We start from the raw sequence: 18,885 nt of genomic DNA on the forward strand, positions 1-18,885 counted from the left end.
CTAGTACCATGATTCAAGTCATCTTTCATCTACTCACACAAATACATTGACAATAGCAAACATTTTGTATAGCAATTTATTGAACTTTTGACAATCAGGGAGCAATTAAGACTTGGCTACATTTCACAACAGTGTTCCCCAAATATAAAAATAAACATTCTGGACACCATTTTGTTGTGAAATGATCGCAAACCAGTTCCCAATCTCTTAACTTTATTAATTGCCTTGAGTAATTAAAAAATAAAGAAAAAAAGTCAAGCACAGCATAGAAAGACACTAGTCTGGTACCCAGATCTGTTTGTGCCATCTTGCCCAAATTCCTATGATAGAAGTTGTGTAAAACAGCACAAACAGATCTTGAAACCAGGCTAGAAACAGACAGCAGCTGGTGAGGGAAGGTGTTGCTTCGAACCAACGATCTGTCCCCCCTTTTCATTAAAAAGCTTTATACACAAACCAGTTTAATTCTTGTACAAACACTTTCATCTAGAACAAGAAAGGAGTGGCAGTGAAATAAAGAAATATAAAAACAACATGAAGTGACTCGTTGAGGTGTGGCACTTTCTGGGTTTTTAGCTTATACATGTATACTCACACCTTAAATGGGTGTATCGTCTAACTTTTCTTCAACTAAAGAACAAAGTGCGATTTTACGCATTTAAAAAAAAAAAAAGTACATTCTTTCACTGTTAAGGAAAACAATAACTGACATGGATCATAGTAAAAAAGTAGCTTCAGTATAGCGGAACATCTCTGGCACAAAATGGCTTCTCAGTAGCTTTCCAATTTGAAGCGACCGCCGTCCCCCTCGCTCACAAATCTCTTCCGGCCCCTGTGAAAATAGCCAAAATCAGTACTTCTCCATCAATCTTAAAACACGGATGTGTGTGAGAGAGAAACAAAAATAGCAAATTAAAAAGATACTTACCGACTAGGACAAAGATCCCTCAGCTTTTCACAGATGAAGCCAGCACTGAAACTCTTGTCGACAAACTGCTCCAAGATGAAGTACGCACGAGGGACGTCGATGTTGATTTCAGCTATGTCCATGTAAACTCTTTCGTATCCCTGCAAACAAGATAATTATGTAAACAGTGACTTTCAATGGTAAACAAGGAGATGCAGTTGATTTTTAGGTAAAAAGTATTATATATCACATTGGTTCTCGACCCACAATAGTTTCAACACCAGGTGGCGCCATATTGCACTGCAGAAGTATAATGTTACCACCAGGTGGCACTCAAGCTCACCCTTCTCATTTGGTCCACAGTGATGATGGAGGACACCCACAGAAACTTCAGCAGCTGCAGAACCATTTTGAACGTTTTCTCCCCTTTGGATTCTAGGACCATGACCATGGCCTATTGATAATAGGAAGACAAGATGAATAACTTTTCTTACAATCAACTAAGGAAAATTCATTATGTCAGTTTGATATTCTCAAGCAAAACAACCCTCCAACAGAGAGTACATTTCCAATGCACCTACAGGTAATAGGTTCATACAAAATAACATGAAAACTGGGGAAAGAAAAACTAGACAACGGATGCCGTGAGTTACCTCATAGACAAACTCATGGTGGAAGTGTGGCACCTCCAGTTCTCTCAGACACCTCTCTGCTTCCTTGTTGTCTCCAGACAGAAGATACTCCTTCAGCAACAGGGTCATCTGATACAAGTAGAGAAAAGGGGATATCCAAAGTCAATGTATGCCCATTGAACACCTGAGGTTCATCGATGACAACAAAAAGGCCCGCTCATAGATAGTTCAGCAACGGCTGAGATATTCACGTGAAGGGTGGCATGTACAGCTGAGTAGCCGTAATGGACGTGTCGATATCATGTGATCACTGGAGACGTCAGTTAAACTAATGCAGGTCTTGATGACCTCACCCTTTCATAGTGAAAGCTCAATGAAATTACATTCCAATAACTTAATTTGGAGAACAGCACAGACAGGATTTAAATAGCTGGCAGACATAAAGGACAGAGCATAGAGAACACACCTGACAAGCAGCTCGTTCCGTCCTCTATAAAATGAGCAGGTCTCACCTCTCTGACGAGCTGGGTGACAGGTCTCTGACCCCCGCCTGTTCCCCAGAGGTTGTCGATGCGCAGGCCGCCCAGACCCATCTTCAACAGCACCGCCGCCCGGTCCAAGGCCGCCCTATATGGAAAAACACATGGCGACACGTCAGTGTGGACGCTGTCATCATTCAGTCAATCATCCATCTCTACCTCCCTCGTTCATGGAATTATCCTTCCCTTAGTCATGAATTCTGCTGCCCTGGTTTATACCCTCTCATTCCAAACTCCCATAAACCATCCCTCAGGATGTATTAGATTTCCCTCAAGTTCACGCAATGCATTCATAGAACAAAGACATTTAATTACATAAACTCTGCCTAGCAACAAGCCACCAACTAGTCTTGTAATCCATGTATGACACTCCCCCAAAAGCTTCACTCATTTGTCTCTGTGAATACGCCCACCAAATTACAAGGCGAAACAACATAACCCAAGGGGTTCCCAAACTTTTTGGGGCCGGGAGACCCCTTTTATGATAGCAAATTCATCAGGGACCCCTCAATAAATCAGAACACAACTCCAACTTTAGAGAGTGTGATAAAACATTTTTTATTACATTTGCTGCAGTGCATGCTAAGTCTCAAGACCTGGGAAAGAACATTTTAAAAGCCCCCCCCCTCCCTCCCCTGCATTGGAGAGAACATTTTGCCATTTTAAAGCTAATTTCCTGAAACTCCACACATTTTCCCACGGAGCAGGCAATTTTACAGTAGAGTTGAAAAACTGGTATGGAGTTGAAAACTGAATCTGATGGAGTATTGTAGATCTGTGAGCCTCCCAGACCTGGTTGTGCCTATAAGGGTATACTGTAAACCCCCTCAACAACATCTCCATGATCATACCACATAGAAATGCAAGAAGGCGTTTCATGTTTAATAAGGACACCAACACATACCTTGCATGGACACAGTCGACTCTCCCCTTGTAGCCGTCTAAGTAGCTCTTGGAGAGGATCTGGTCTTTGACAGCCCGGGCAATGAATTGGCCGACGAGCTGAAAGACAAAAAGAAAACACTGTTAACACACACACTGGTCTCGAACACTTCTCTCTGGTCCACCCAAAACAACAGAACAGGAAGTTAGCTCTGCCAACAAAGACATCTAAATAAAGAGGACAGACTGAACTGTTGCCAAATAGCATGCCCATGGGCCTGAAATATCCTGCCTGCAGAATAATGTAATCCATTTGGAAATGAAGCGTCAGGAACACATGTAACTAACTGCACAGCCATAAACCATTATAGTACAATACACACATTTTATAATGAATTACTGCAGAGGCAAATAGACAACAAATCACTTACATTTAGCATCAAAGTAGGCCAACGGAGAGACCAGAGGCTGGATGGATGCATAAACACTTGTTGTTTGGGATGAGGTGACAGTGACAGTGTTTGTTGACATGAGTCAGAGAGATATGAGAGCGAGTGTGACGGGGAGGAGAAAAGCCAGAGAAAGAGCTGGCCTTGCTGTTCTGGACAGGACAAACTGGACAAAGCCTGTTGCTAACAAGCCATTGTGTCTGTGCAGACAAGAGAGCCCCAAACTCATCTGACCAGAACCAGTCTGGAAAGAGAGGAATGAGAGAGAAAGAGACTGCACAGTCAGGGGGAAGAACAGAGAGAGGGTGGCCTTGCAGGGAAGTGAGAGAGAGAGAGAGTAGGAGGACAGACACGTGAGAGAGAAAGAGAGAGGGAGGGATGATAAATAACCCTTTTATCAGCCTCCTACGCTGAGCTAGCATTTTGTGCCTGGCGCTGCCGAGACAATGAGGCGAGAGATCGCATGTCTGCTCTGTGTGGACGGGGAGAACAGAAAGAAAAGAGCTGAAACTCACCATCGCTTTCTTTCACAGACAGTCTTATCTACAGTAAACAGTACCAGTGTTATTCAGTGGTGTAAAATACCTAAGTAAAAATAATTTAAAGCACTACTTTAGTTTTGTACTTTAGGAATGTAGTGGAGTAAAAGTCGTAAAGAAAATAAGGTACTTTTTACTCCATACATTTTCCCCGACACCCAAAAGTATGTTACATTTTGAATGCTTAGCAGGACATGAAAATGGTCCAATTCACACACTTATCAAGAGAACATCCCTGGTCAGCCCTACTGTCTCTGATCTGAAGGACTTACTAAACACAAATGCTTAATTTGTCAATTATGTCTGAGTGTGCCCCTGGCTATCAGTAAATATATACAGTACCAGTCAAAAGTTTGCATACATCTACTCATTCAAGGGTTTTCTATATTTTTACTATTTTCTACATTGTAGAATAGTGAAGACATCAAAACTATGAAATAACACATAGAATCATGTAGTACTAAAAAAAAAAAAAGTGGTGAACAAATCAAAATATATTTTATATTTGAGATTCTGCAAAGTAGCCCCCCTTTGCCTTGACAACTTTGCACACTCTTGGCATTCTCTCAACCAGCTTCATGAGGTAGTCACATGAATACATTTCAATTAACAGGTGTGCCTTGTTAAAAGTTAATTTGTGGAATTTCTTTCCTTCTTAATGCTTTTGAACCAATCAGTTGTGTTGTGACACGATAGGGGTGGTATACAGACGATAGTCCTATTTGGTAAAAGACCAAGGCCATATTATGGCAAGAACAGCTCAGATAAGCAAAGAGAAAACAGTCCATCGTTACTTTAAGACGTGAAGGTCAGTCAATAAGGAAAAGGTCAAGAACTTTTAACATTTCTTCAAGTGTAGTCATTGTCAATAACAATTTGTTCTTAACTGGGCTTGCCTAGTTAAATAAAATAAATAACCAAGCGCTATGATGAAACTGGCTCTCATGAGGACCGCCACAGGAAAGCACGACCCAGAGTTACCTCTGATGCAGAGGATAAGTTGATTAGAGTTACCAGCCTCAGAAATTTCAGCCCAAATAAATGAAGTAACAGACAACTGTTCAGGAGACTGTGAATCAGGCCTTCATGGTCAAATTGCTGAAAGGAAACCACTAAAGGACACCAATAAGAAGAGACTTGTTTGGGCCAAGAAACACGAGCAATGGACATTAGACCGGTGGAAACATGTCCTTTGGTCTGATGAGTCCAAATGTGAGATTTTTGGTTCCAACCACCGTGTCTTTGTGAGACGCAGAGTAGGTGAACGGATGATCGCCGCATGTGTGGTTACCACAGTGAAGCATGGAGCAGGTGGTGTGATGGTGCTTTGCTGGTGACGGTCTGATTTATTTAGAATTCAAAGCACACTTAACCAGCATGGCTACCACAGCATTCTGAAGCAATACGCCATCCCACCTGGTTTGCGCTTAGTGGGACTATCATTTGTTTTTCCTACAAGACAATGGCCCAACACACCTCCAGGCTGTGTAAAGGCTATTTGACCAAGAAGGAGAGTGATGGAGTGCTGCATCAGATGACCTGGCCTCCACAATCACCAAACCTCAAACCAATTGATACGGTTTGGGATGAGGTGGACTGCAGAGTGAATTAAAGCAGCAAAAAAGAATCCCGCATACGAGGGAACTCCTTCAAGACTGTTGGAAAAGCATTCCAGGTGAAGCTGGTTGAGAATTCACAAAAAGCACAATTGTACCCAACTATCAATGCCTTTCTTAAAAGCAATACACAGAAGTATATTTTTTAAACCTGCATATTTAGTTTAAAATTCATGTTAACAGGCAATATTAACTAGGGAAATTGTGTCACTTCTCTTGCGTTCATTGCACGCAGAGTCAGGGTATATGCAACAGTTTGGGCCGCCTGGCTCGTTGCGAACTGTGAACTCATTTGCCAGAATTTTACGTAATTATGACATAACATTGAAGGTTGTGGAACGTAAAAGCAATATTTAGACTGGTTGCCACCTGTTAGATAAAATACAGAAAGGTTCCATATTTCATTGAAAGAATAAACGTTTAGTTTTCGAAATGATAGTTTCTGGATTTGACCACATTAATGACCAATGGCTCGTAGTTCTGTGTGTTTATTATAATTAAGTCTATGATTTGATAGAGCAGTCTGACTGAGCGGTGGTAGGTAGCAGCAGGCTCATAAGCATTCATTCAAACAGCACTTTACTGTGTTTGCCAGCAGCTCTTAGCAATGCATGATGCACAGCGCTGTTTATCACTTCAAGCCTATCAACTCCTGAGATCAGGCTGGCAATACTAAAGTGCCTATTAGAACATCCAATAGTCAAAGGTATATGAAATACAAATGGTATAGAGGGAAATAGTCAACGCATCATAATTCCTATAATAACTACAACCTAAAACTTCTTAACTGGGAACATTGAACCTCCAGTTTAAAACGGTCGTTTTTTTTACATGGCACATATTGCACTTTTACTTTCTTCTCCAACACTTTTTGCATTATTTAAACATGTTTTATTATTTATTTGAGAGTAAATAGATTTTATTTATGTATTAAGTTAAAATAAAGAGGGTTCATTGTTCATTCAGGATTGTTGTAAATATTATTACAAATGAGAAAAAAAATAGTTGGCTGATTAACTGGTATTGGATTTGTTTTGGTCCTCCAATAATCGGTCGACCTCTAATGCATCCCCCCACAAGACATTTTACACTGCTGCTACTCTGTTATTGTCTATGCAGTCACTTTAATAACGACCTACATGTACATAATACCTCGACTAACCGGTACCCCCTGTATATAGCCTCGCTATTGTTATTTTACTACCGTTCAATTTTTTGTTACTTTTATTGGTTTACTGGTGCTCTTTCATGCCGTCCCTAGGAGGGGTGCATCACTTGAGTGGGTTGAGTCACTGACGTGATCTTCCTGTCTGGGTTGGCGCCCCCCTTGGGTTGTGCCATGGCGGAGATCTTTGTGGGCTATACTCAGGCTTGTCTCAGGATGGTAAGTTGGTGGTTGAAGATATCCCTCTAGTGGTGTGGGGGCTGTGCTTTGGCAAAGTGGGTGGGGTTATATCCTGCCTGTTTGGACCTGTCCGGGGGGTATCATCGGACGGGGCCACAGTGTCTCCCGACCCCTCCTGTCTCAGCCTCCAGTATTTATGCTGCAGTAGTTTATGTGTCGGGGGGCTAGGGTTAGTCTGTTATATCTGGAGTACTTCTGTCTTATCCGGTGTTCTGTGTAAATTTAAGTATGCTCTCTTTCTCTCGGAGGACCTGAGCCCGATAGGACCATGCCTCAGGACTACCTGGCATAATGACTCCTTGCTGTCCCCAGTCCACCTGGCCGTGCTGCTGCTCCAGTTTCAACTGTTCTACATGCGGCTATGGAATCCTGACCTGTTCACCGGACGTGCTACCTGTCCCAGACCTGCTGTTTTCAACTCTCTAGAGACAGCAGGAGTGGTAAAGATACTCTTAATGATCGGAGATGAAAAGCCAACTGACATTTACTCCTGAGGTGCTGACTTGCTGCACCCTCGACAACTACTGTGATTATTATTATTTGACCATGCTGGTGATTTATGAACATCTTGGCCATGTTCTGTTATAATCTCCACCCGGCACAGCCAGAAGAGGACTGGCCACCCATCATAGCCTGGTTCCTCTCTAGGTTTCTTCCTAGGTTTTGGCCTTTCTAGGGAGTTTTTCCTAGCCACCGTGCTTCTACACCTGCATTGCTTGCTGTTTGGGGTTTTAGGCTGGGTTTCTGTACAGCACTTTGAGATATCAGCTGATGTACGAAGGGCTTCATAAATACATTTGATCTCTATTCCACATCAGGTAACTGATCTAAGCAGTAGAATCAGACGGAAAAAAAAGAAGAAAAAAAACAGGTAAAAATACACCTTTTGGAACAGCGGGGACTGTGAAGAGACAAAGGTACAGACCAACGCATATTGTTGTATGGTGGTATTATACATGTTGTATTGTAGTGGTGTAATATTGTTGTATGTTGTATTATACATGTTGTATTGTAGTGGTGTAATATTGTTGTATGGTGGTATTATACATGTTGTATTGTAGTGGTGTAATATTGTTGTATGGTGGTATTATACATGTTGTATTGTAGTGGTGTAATATTGTTGTATGGTGGTATTATACATGTTGTATTGTAGTGGTGTAATATTGTTGTATGGTGGTATTATACATGTTGTATTGTAGTGGTGTAATATTGTTGTATGGTGGTATTATACATGTTGTATTGTAGTGGTGTAATATTGTTGTATGGTGGTATTATACATGTTGTATTGTAGTGGTGTAATATTGTTGTATTATACATGTAGTGGTGTAATAATGTTGTATGGTGGTATTATGCATGTTGTATTGTAGTGGTGTAATATTGTTGTATGGTGGTATTATACATGTTGTATTATAGTGGTGTAATATTGTTGTTGTATGGTGGTATTATACATGTTGTATTATAGTGGTGTAATATTGTTGTATGGTGGTATTATACATGTTGTATTGTAGTGGTGTAATATTGTTGTATGGTGGTATTATACATGTTGTATTGTAGTGGTGTAATATTGTTGTATGGTGGTATTATACATGTTGTATTGTAGTGGTGTAATATTGTTGTATGGTGGTATTATACATGTTGTATTGTAGTGGTGTAATATTGTTGTATGGTGGTATTATACATGTTGTATGGTGTAGTGTGTAATATTGTTGTATGGTGGTATTATACATGTTGTATGTGTAGTGGTGTAATATTGTTGTATGATGGTATTATACATGTTGTATTGTAGTGGTGTAATATTGTTGTATTATACATGTTGTATTGTAGTGGTGTAATATTGTTGTATTATACATGTTGTATTGTAGTGGTGTAATATTATTGTATTATACATGTTGTATTGTAGTGGTGTAATATTATTGTATTATACATGTTGTATTGTAGTGGTGTAATATTATTGTATGGTTGTATTATACATGTTGTATTGTAGTGGTGTAATATTATTGTATTATACATGTTGTGGTGTAATATTATTGTATTATACATGTTGTATTGTAGATGTGTAGTGGTGTAATATTGTTGTATGGTGGTATTATATATGTTGTATTGTAGTGGTGTAATATTGTTGTATTATGTATTGTATGTTGTAGTGGTGTAATATTGTTGTATGGTGGTATTATACATGTTGTATTGTAGTGGTGTAATATTGTTGTATTGTATGGTGGTATTATACATGTTGTATTGTAGTGGTGTAATATGTTGTATGTGGTATTATACATGTTGTATTATAGTGGTGTAATATTGTTGTATGGTGGTATTATACATGTTGTATTATAGTGGTGTAATATTGTTGTATGGTGGTATTATACATGTTGTATTATAGTGGTGTAATATTGTTGTATGGTGGTATTATACATGTTGTATTATAGTGGTGTAATATTGTTGTATGGTGGTATTATACATGTTGTATTATAGTGGTGTAATATTGTTGTATGGTGGTATTATACATGTTGTATTATAGTGGTGTAATATTGTTGTATGGTGGTATTATACATGTTGTATTGTAGTGGTGTAATATTGTTGTATGGTGGTATTATACATGTTGTATTGTAGTGGTGTAATATTGTTGTATTATACATGTTGTATTATAGTGGTGTAATATTGTTGTATGGTGGTATTATACATGTTGTATTGTAGTGGTGTAATATTGTTGTATTATACATGTTGTATTGTAGTGGTGTAATATTGTTGTATATGGTATTATAGTGTTGTATTATAGTGGTGTAATATTGTTGTATGGTGGTATTATACATGTTGTATTGTAGTGGTGTAATAGTGGTGTAATATTGTTGTATGGTGGTATTATACATGTTGTATTGTAGTGGTGTAATATTGTTGTATAATGTGTAATATTGTTGTATGGTGGTATTATACATGTTGTATTGTAGTGGTGTAATATTGTTGTATGGTGGTATTATACATGTTGTATTGTAGTGGTGTAATATTGTTGTATGGTGGTATTATACATGTTGTATTGTAGTTGTATGGTGGTATTATACATGTTGTATTGTAGTGGTGTAATATTGTTGTATGGTGGTATTATACATGTTGTATTGTAGTGGTGTAATATTGTTGTATGGTGGTATTATACATGTTGTATTGTAGTGGTGTAATATTGTTGTATGGTGGTATTATACATGTTGTATTGTAGTGGTGTAGTGGTGTATTATATGTTGTATTGTAGTGGTGGTATTATACATGTTGTATGGTGTATTATACATGGTGTAATATTATTGTATTGTATTATACATGTTGTATTGTAGTGGTGTAATATTGTTGTATGGTGGTATTATACATGTTGTATTGTAGTGGTGTAATATTGTTGTATGGTGGTATTATACATGTTGTATTGTAGTGGTGTAATATTGTTGTATGGTGGTATTATACATGTTGTATTGTAGTGGTGTAATATTGTTGTATGGTGGTATTATACATGTTGTATTGTGTGGTGTAATATTGTTGTATGGTGGTATTATACATGTTGTATTGTTGTAGTGGTGTAATATTGTTGTATGGTGGTATTATACATGTTGTATTGTAGTGGTGTAATATTGTTGTATGTGTAATATTGGTATTATACATGTTGTATTGTAGATGTGTAGTGGTGTAATATTGTATGGTGGTATTATACATGTTGGTATTGTAATATTGTTGTATTATACATGTTGTAATATTGTTGTATTATACATGTTGTATTGTAGTGGTGTAATATTGTTGTATGGTGTAATATTATTGTATGGTGTATATATATTGTATTGTAGTGGTGTAATATTGTTGTATGGTGGTATTATATGTTGTATTGTAGTGGTGTAATATTGTTGTATGGTGGTATTATATATGTTGTATTGTAGTGGTGTAATATTGTTGTATGGTGGTATTATACATGTTGTATTGTAGATGTGTAGTGGTGTAATATTATTGTATGGTGGTATTATAAATGTTGTATTGTAGTGGTGTAATATTGTTGTATTATACATGTTGTATTGTAGATGTGTAGTGGTGTAATAATGTTGTATGATGTATTGTATTATATGTGATGTAAGTGCCTTAATGTGTTTGGACCCCAGGAAGAGTAGCTGCTGCCTTGGCAACAGCTAATGGGGATCCCTAATAAATACCATGTTTGAACAGTGCGTCTGTTGACTTTACAGTAGATCGGAACGGTCAGATGGCTATTGTAACTGTAAAGCTCTTATTTTATGACCCGCATATAGAATTTCCAAACATATGCGTTCTGAGATACACTGGTCCAGTTTGCATGCAGAACAGAACACAGAGGCACAGCACAAGCATAAAAAGACACCTCATACACACTGCAGTGCGCCTGCTAAGTCACTCAAACATTCACAAGGGCACACGGTCCAACACATTGGCCTCCACAGTCAATTAGACATTTTCACAGATACACCCAAACACTTCTATTCTTAGACGGCGCGATATCACACACACTACCTGAGGGGCTCCAGGTGTGTCCAACACCAGGTCAGGCAGCTCCCTTAGTAACTTGTCAAATGAGCTCTCCACGTCGCTACGGCTCAGCACGCGGCCACACAGGTCCGTCAACAGCCTGGACGTCAGCTCTCTGTGGCTGGCCTTTGCCTCCAGGGCCAGGCTCACAGCCAGCATGGGCACCCCGCTAGACATGGAGCCCAGGTTGAGTTCACCCAGGAGCTCCTACGGAGGGGAGAGAGGGGGATGGGTTTTGGTCAGATGGAATAAAGAGTCGGTCATGGAGAGAGAGAGAGAGAGAGAGAGGGAGTGGGCTCATAGGGTCAAATCAGAGAACATAGCTACATCCTTCAGAATTAACTCTGTCTCCTGTCAGATAAAAAGGCAGAAGCAGGTCCACCAGTGTCTAGGACATTAAAACCACTAGTTAGCCCTACAGAAAACTCTGTTGAAATTAACCTACCGCTACTTCATTGGTGTCGCCGTGTTCAAAGTACTCCTGCACGATGGGAGTGAGCGTCTTCTCAAAGGCCCCTTCCTCCAGCGGAGGAACCACCGTCTCATACACACAGTTCTCCTGTAGACACCAGAAAGCAGAGCAATGAAGCCGATCAAGACAGGATACCAAAAAACTTGTATAGTTTACTTAAGGCCCCGAGTTCTCATGAGCAGGTAAAACTCAGGTACAATATGGTTAGGACCCTAACGCAGACGGTCATAGGTCCAATATAAAAATGGTCCAATACCTGAGCTTCGTCATAGTTGGGGTCTTTGACGTCGACCTCCTCCAGATCGTACACTTCTCCAGGTGGGCCCCACACCCCTTTGCCCCCCGCCCCACCTGACAAAGAACAAAGACAATGCCTGTGATGTTTTCAAAACAGAAACAGTTTCATGGTGCAAAATAGTTTAAATCTGTATGTAGCAAAACGTTAAAAAAATATTATAATCTGGCAGTGCAATTTAAAAGATGCAATCTGCAGAAATCGCGCCGCCATTTCCTGGTTGCTAAAATAGTTTGCGACAAAACAAGTAAGTATAGTGTAGAGAATCATTGTACCATCTAAACCACTGAAGTGTCTTTTACATAGCCCAAAATGTTGTATTTTCAACTGGCAAGACAAAACTTAACAGGAAGCATAGAAATCGCCACATATACTGAACAGAAATATAAAAAGCTACATGCAAAGTGTTGGTCCCATGTTTACCATACGCACAAAAAGAGTATTCTCCCAAATTGTGTGTACAAATTTGCTTATATCCCTATTAGGTGAGCATTTCTCCTTTGCCAATATAATCCATCCACCTGACAGTGGTGGCGTAACAAGAAGCTGATTAAGCAGCATGACCATTACACAGATGCACCTTGTACTGGGGACAATAAAAATCCACTCTAAAATGTGCAGTTGTGTCACACAGAATGCTACAGACGTCTCGGGTTGAGAGAGCGTGCAATTGGGAAGCTGACTGCAAAAATGTCCACCAGATCTCTTGCCAGAGAATTAAATGTTAATTTCTCTACCATAAACTGCCTCCCAATGTCATTTTAGAGAATTTGTCAGTACGTCCAACAGACCTCACAACGTGTCACCCTTCGCCAACCCAGGAGCTCCACAACCGGATTCTTCACCTAAAGGATCATCTGAGACCAGCCACCCGGACAGCTGATGAAACTGAGTAGTATTTGTCTGTAATAAAGTATTTTTTGTGGGGAAAATGCATTCTGATTCACTGGGAAGCCAGGCCAAGCTAGTGGGCCTATGCCCTCCCAGGCCCACCCATGTCTGCACCCCTGCCCAGTCATGTAATATCCATAGATTAGGGCCTAATGATTTATTTCAATTGAACTGTAACTCCATAAAATCGTTGTTTATATATTTGTGCAGTATAAAAATAGCCACAGAATGCTCCTTTCTTCAGCAATGTGAGTTATAAAAAGGTTGCTACTATTGATGCATTGCTCAGATTAAGGTGAAGTCATCCCTAGACATTGGTTTTAGGGTCAGTTTCGCATTTCCCCCTCTTAGGATTAAGGTTAGGATTTAGGGAAGGCAAGCTGATCCTGGATCTGAGTCACCCCAGAGCTTTGAAAAACCTACTACTATCCAGTAGCCGATATGTGGTCACCTGCAGCGGGTTGACATTACAATGCAGCCTACATTTGAACGGCACACAAACACTGTGCTGACAAAGGAAAGAAGATCAACAGTACAATATACAGTACGGCACACACACAGCAGCGTTCTGTGCTTGAGACAGGATGTCTCCAATACAACTGAAGTGAAACACTGAAAACCACCTTCTCCAGATAGACAGAACATACGTCACAAAATACCACAGGCAGACAGAGACACTACTGATTGCGGAAGCCAATATGAAACATTACAAACAGGAACTGGCCTAACTATACAGGGGTACAGATAAGGGGAGCACAACAATACCCCCTTACTCGATATGACACTTCCTATATAGTGTGTGTTGTCAGAAAGGATAGCACTTTAAAGGCTCAACTGGTGCCAGACCACATTTTTTTTTTTTAAAGGGGTCATTCCTCATTAGTAAGTAAGTGTTACACAAAGCCACATCTGTTGGTGGCTCTGTAGAAACAGATTGCCAGTCTATTTAAGAAGAGAGCCATTTCCAAAGCAGCTCAGCTTGTCTAGGCCTACATGTTTTAAACCCCCCACCCTCCTATAAGTCCCACCCAGTGTGTGTGTGTGTGTGTTACATTCCGCCTGTATATAGCTCTGCCCCCTTAGAATGTTGTCTGTGCCGTGGCTGATTCCGGAACATGATGTACCTATTACCCTTGTTGCCCTGAGAGATTCCACCCATAGAGTAGTTTATGTTACCTTACACCACTAACTTTTACAGGAGCCCCTAAACCACAGCGGGACCTAGACTGTGTTCCAAACGGCACCCTACTCCCTTTACTATAGTGAATAGGTTGCCATTTGGGACAGAAGCCCAGGCATTTACATTATGGCACCGTTCTTTGGTTACATAACTCAAATACGTCTGTGCCAAGACAATACGGCTCCTTCCTATCAGAAAATAACTAACTGTACTGTGCTTCTGCAAGATGTTATTTTGGCAATGGGGACTGACAAAGGCCAAGAAAGATACTGCGGTTTCATTTTATCAGATAAGAACTGAACCAACCAGTTCAAAAGGTGTCTCAGAGCACGAGTACTGATCCGGGATCAGATTACCACATAATCATATCTATCAAGATCTAAAAAGGCTAAACGGATCCTTTATCAGCACTCTTACTCTGAAAGTCACTGTCAATATGGGACCAGAGGACGGACAGCTGGGGGTATGGCAAGCTGCTCTGACTACAGCCCAAATGACACCCTATTCCCTATGTAGTGCACTACTTTTGACCGGGACCCATAGGAATCTGGCTAAAAGTAGTGCATGATATATAGAATAGGGTACCATTTGGGACACACACTTTGAATCTGCTGAGAAGCAGCTTCCTCTCCAGTAGTACATGCATGACAATTCAGCAGTTACGTATAAGGTGATTACAAAGTAGTAAATAGTTTATCACCTTGAAGATTAATATGCATGCAACTATAAGATTTAAAAGGAGTCAATCATGTCATTGGTAAACAAGCCAGGCTAGTTGGAGATGTTGGCCACAATGGGAAGGGGAGGTGATGTCATCTACAACAAACCGCCATGCTCTTGCCATCTAGGTTACGTTATTGTTATTGCCTAGTTTGCATGTCTTTGGACATGTCTTTGTTTCAGTTATCCAAACCTGTTAGACAAAGAGCCATTGGTTAGATATTATAATGGGCTGAATTATGGAGCCTCTATTAGTAATATGATTTAAATATTTTTTTCCTTTATTTTTGACTCCAGTAAGGATCATGCATCACCCACAAATCATCAACAAAGTCAGTCACCTTCAAGGTCATAGGTCAAAAGTCTAGTAGATGCCAAAAGGAGATAAGAGTTGTGTTGATATAAGTGAGTGGATCAGCCTCACCTGGCCATTTTTTTTTTTACACACTAATCGGTTTACTACTGGGCTGGCAGTTGGAGAGGCAGGGACAGAGAGAGATCTCTTGGGGACTAGATCATGAGTAGCCTTGATTCCAGCCAACAAGAATATGGTGTGATCTCTGGTCACGCAAGACTAGGACACACGACATTGTAACTATGTAGGCAATGATGGGCTATTCCTTGAAGCATAGTTTTGCTCAAAACACTAACAGACTAACTTGTTGCTCTATAAATGTTAACTTCCCATTACTGGTCTTTGGTAGGCTTCAATGGCCTTACCTTCCCTAGCCGTGACATCACGTTATCACAAGTAGGCCTGTTAACGACACTTCATTACATAACCACATAAATAGTCACTCCCCCATTCCTTTCTCTGACAGTCCTCTTCTCTTACCTTCCATTTGACATTATATATGTTTTTAACATCTACATAACTCCCCATACCTTTCTTTGGAAGTCCTCTTCCCTTCCCTGCCCGAGACTTCCTGTCCAGCAGTTTGCTCTTGGGGCTGGTGGGGGGTGCGGTGCCATTAGTACCCCGGGAGGGGTCCCCGTTCTCGCTAAACGAGTCCCCTCTCCCAGAGTCTCTAGAAGAAGTCTTCCTCAGCCTCCTCTTCGCTTTGGCTTTGAGACGGGCCTCGTGGATACTGTTAGGTGCTGAAATCCAGTTGCCATTTATTTCGTTCTTGATGTTTTTGGTGATAATGCCGTTCTCCTCTTCGCCCGATAGGAAAGAGTCACTCAGATCGTCTGCGTCTGTTGGCAGGGGGTGAAAGAGGTGGTGGAAGACAAGGTAAGAAGGCAGTTTGACTGATTTACCAGAACAAACTCTATTTGCAGATGTTATATTTCATGAGAGGTTATGGATAACTATAAGGTCATTTGATGTTGACAATGCACTAATTGTCTTATAAACATAGTTTTAAAGTGATAGTGTGTGTATTTAATATAATGCATTATGTTATTCTTGGCTATATAAAATGTAAGGCCAGCAGAATACAAATCATGATCAGTGGTTACAGAAACCGCTGCAGTCACTGCAAGTTAGAGTCACCAGTAATCACTGAGCTACTTCCGCATCAAAAGTCCAGACAGACTAGACTGGTAAAGATAACTTACCAAGGGGGTTAGCGTTCAGCCATGCCTCGCAGTCAGTTGCCATTGTTTTAAAAAGTGGATTTGGAGCAGCGGAAATGCGTGCGAATAAAAACAAAATATGCAGACACCTAAAATGATAAAATAACGTTTCAATTAATTTTTATGTGCATTAATTTCATTGGCACGTCAACATGTCCAGACAAGCCCCCCACCCCACCCCTGACCTAATTCATGCATTGATAATCTCCAGACTAAATACAAATCGGTCTACAAAATGTTTTTGGAAAGCAGCAAAGCAAATCACTTCTGTCAGTTAATCGCAAGCTCCTGCTGCGACGACGCACCACTACTACGCAGGCAAAACAATGACCGCATCGTTGTGCAGAAATCAATGACGAGATTTTACACGGTAAAAATGGTAAGCATTGAAACAACAAGAGTTAAGTACAGCTTAAAGTTGATGCACTCTAAATATAATGTATATTTCAGGGATCATTTGTATATTGTCATTAGCTTTGCAGTTATCACAAAGTTGAAGGCTGCCTCGATTGTTGTCACTTGGCAGCCCATGTCCCAAGCGACGGGAAAATGCACGACAACAACAAAGCCAGCTATATTGCAGTAGATAAAATCATTTATCGTCGGCTTAAAAGAGCTGCTCCATAATGTCATACATTAGCTGTCTACCTTTTGCGTATCCAAAGGAAAATCACTGACCGTGTCTGCCGTTGAAGCTGCTAGTTGTTGTGGGTTTTAAATTCAGTTGTTTTTATGTTGTATACCCAGCAACACTTGGCATAGAATTGTATTTGAGATATACGATTGGCTGACCTTGCAAACGTGTTGTAAAGAGGGCACCAATCAAAATCCCGGATGAGACCTGGCTTCTCGTATTTTCTGTAGGGTCGACTTCCTAATGATGTAGTGCTGCCCCCTATCGTTGGGGTTGCAGAGTAGCAACAATGTGTTTTTGTAAAACTTTCCACACTATTGCTATAACACTATTGCTATAATAACGTCTTATAATAAGCATTTTTGTGTTGGAGAAAATGTCAAATAACATTCTTTGTTTTATTTGAAACCCAACCAAATAAGCCTAAGTCCTAAATGGTGCAATGTTAGACCCTAAAATAGCTAGAACATTTAGTTCTCAAACTTTTGGGGGCCTGGGACCCCTTTTGTGATAACAAATTCACCAGGGACCCCCTCATAATCAGAACACAACTCGAGTGAGATAAAAATAGCATACATGGAGTACTATGACTGGCAGTGCATGGCCGGATGAACCAAATCTCGGCCCTGGGAAGGAACATTTTAAAGGCCCATGTCTTGTCATCGGAAAATACATTTAGCAGTTTTCAAGCTAATTTCCGGCAATTCTGCACATTCAGTTATGGGGCAGGGAGATGTTTTTGTTGTTGCAGCTTTAAAGCTAATATCAATCAAATGTATTTATAAAGCCCTTTTTACATCAGATGATGTCACAAAGTGCTGTACAGAAACCCTGCCTAAAACTTCAAACAGCAAGCAATGCAGGTGTAGAAGCATGGAAAAACTCCCAAGGAAGGCAGGAACCTAGGAAGAAACTTAGAGAGGAACCAGGCTCTGAGGGGTGGCCAGTCCTCTTCTGGCTGTGTCGGGTGGAGATTATAACAGAACATGGCCAAGATGTTCAAACGTTCATAGATGACCAGCAGGGTCAAATAATAATAATCATAGGGGTTGTAGAGGGTGCAACAGGTCAGCTTTTCATAGCGAATCATTCAGAGTTAGAGACAGCAGGTGCGGTAGAGAGAGAGAGTCGAAAACAGCAGGTCCGGGACAATGTGGCGGCAGGGTAGCCTAGTGGTTAGAGCGTTGGACTAGTAACCGGAAGGTTGCAAGTTCAAATCCCTGAGCTGACAAGGTACAAATCTGTCATTCTGCCCCTGAACAGGCAGTTAACCCACTGTTCCTAGGCCGTCATTGAAAATAAGAATTTGTTCTTAACTGACTTGCCTAGTTAAATAAAGGTTAAATAAAATTTAAAAAATGTAGCACGTCCGGTGAACAGGTCAGGGTTCCATAGCAGGCAGAACAGTTGAAACTGGAGCAGTAGCACGACCAGGTGGACTGGGTGACAGCAAGGGTCATCGGGCCAGGTAGTCCTGAGGCATGGTCCTAGGGCTCATGTCCTAAGAGAGAGAGAAAGAGAAAGAGAGAGAGAGAGAATTAGAGGGAGCATACTTAAATTCACACAGGATAAGACAGGAGAAATACTCCAGAAAGCCCCCGACACGTAAACTATTGCAGCATAAT

At 40.5% G+C, this 18,885-nt stretch overlaps 1 protein-coding gene across 2 annotated transcripts; it reads right to left on the reverse strand.

Moving 5' to 3' along the window:
- Positions 1-58: 58 nt before the first annotated feature.
- On the reverse strand, positions 59-17,447 carry pdcd4b (programmed cell death 4b). Of its 2 annotated transcripts, none has more exons than XM_024405380.2 (12): positions 17,305-17,447; positions 16,609-16,715; positions 15,934-16,245; positions 12,219-12,313; positions 11,936-12,049; positions 11,476-11,697; positions 2,983-3,080; positions 2,052-2,166; positions 1,561-1,668; positions 1,251-1,361; positions 929-1,068; positions 59-832 (listed from the first exon to the last, which is right to left on the reverse strand). In XM_024405380.2, the coding sequence occupies exons 2-12, from the start codon at positions 16,649-16,651 to the stop codon at positions 772-774; spliced, it is 1,419 nt and encodes a 472-aa protein (XP_024261148.2). In that variant the 5' UTR covers positions 16,652-16,715; positions 17,305-17,447; the 3' UTR covers positions 59-771. The 2 variants fall into 2 exon arrangements, with proteins under 2 accessions (XP_024261148.2, XP_042160440.1); XM_042304506.1 differs by having other exon boundaries at positions 17,275-17,397.
- Positions 17,448-18,885: the final 1,438 nt, after the last annotated feature.

This window comes from Oncorhynchus tshawytscha, linkage group LG02 (assembly GCF_018296145.1).
Source record: "Oncorhynchus tshawytscha isolate Ot180627B linkage group LG02, Otsh_v2.0, whole genome shotgun sequence".
NCBI classification, from domain to species: domain Eukaryota; kingdom Metazoa; phylum Chordata; class Actinopteri; order Salmoniformes; family Salmonidae; genus Oncorhynchus; species Oncorhynchus tshawytscha.

Excerpts from the sequence above, each read along its gene's own strand:
- pdcd4b (XM_024405380.2), bottom strand. The coding sequence starts at position 16,651 with ATGGCAACTGACTGCGAGGCATGGCTGAACGCTAACCCCCTTG. Across the intron at positions 2,167-2,982 it reads GTCGACTGTGTCCATGCAAG|GGCGGCCTTGGACCGGGCGG; the intron begins GTATGTGTTGGT and ends TTTTCCATATAG. Across the intron at positions 1,669-2,051 it reads TCACCCAGCTCGTCAGAGAG|ATGACCCTGTTGCTGAAGGA; the intron begins GTGAGACCTGCT and ends TACTTGTATCAG.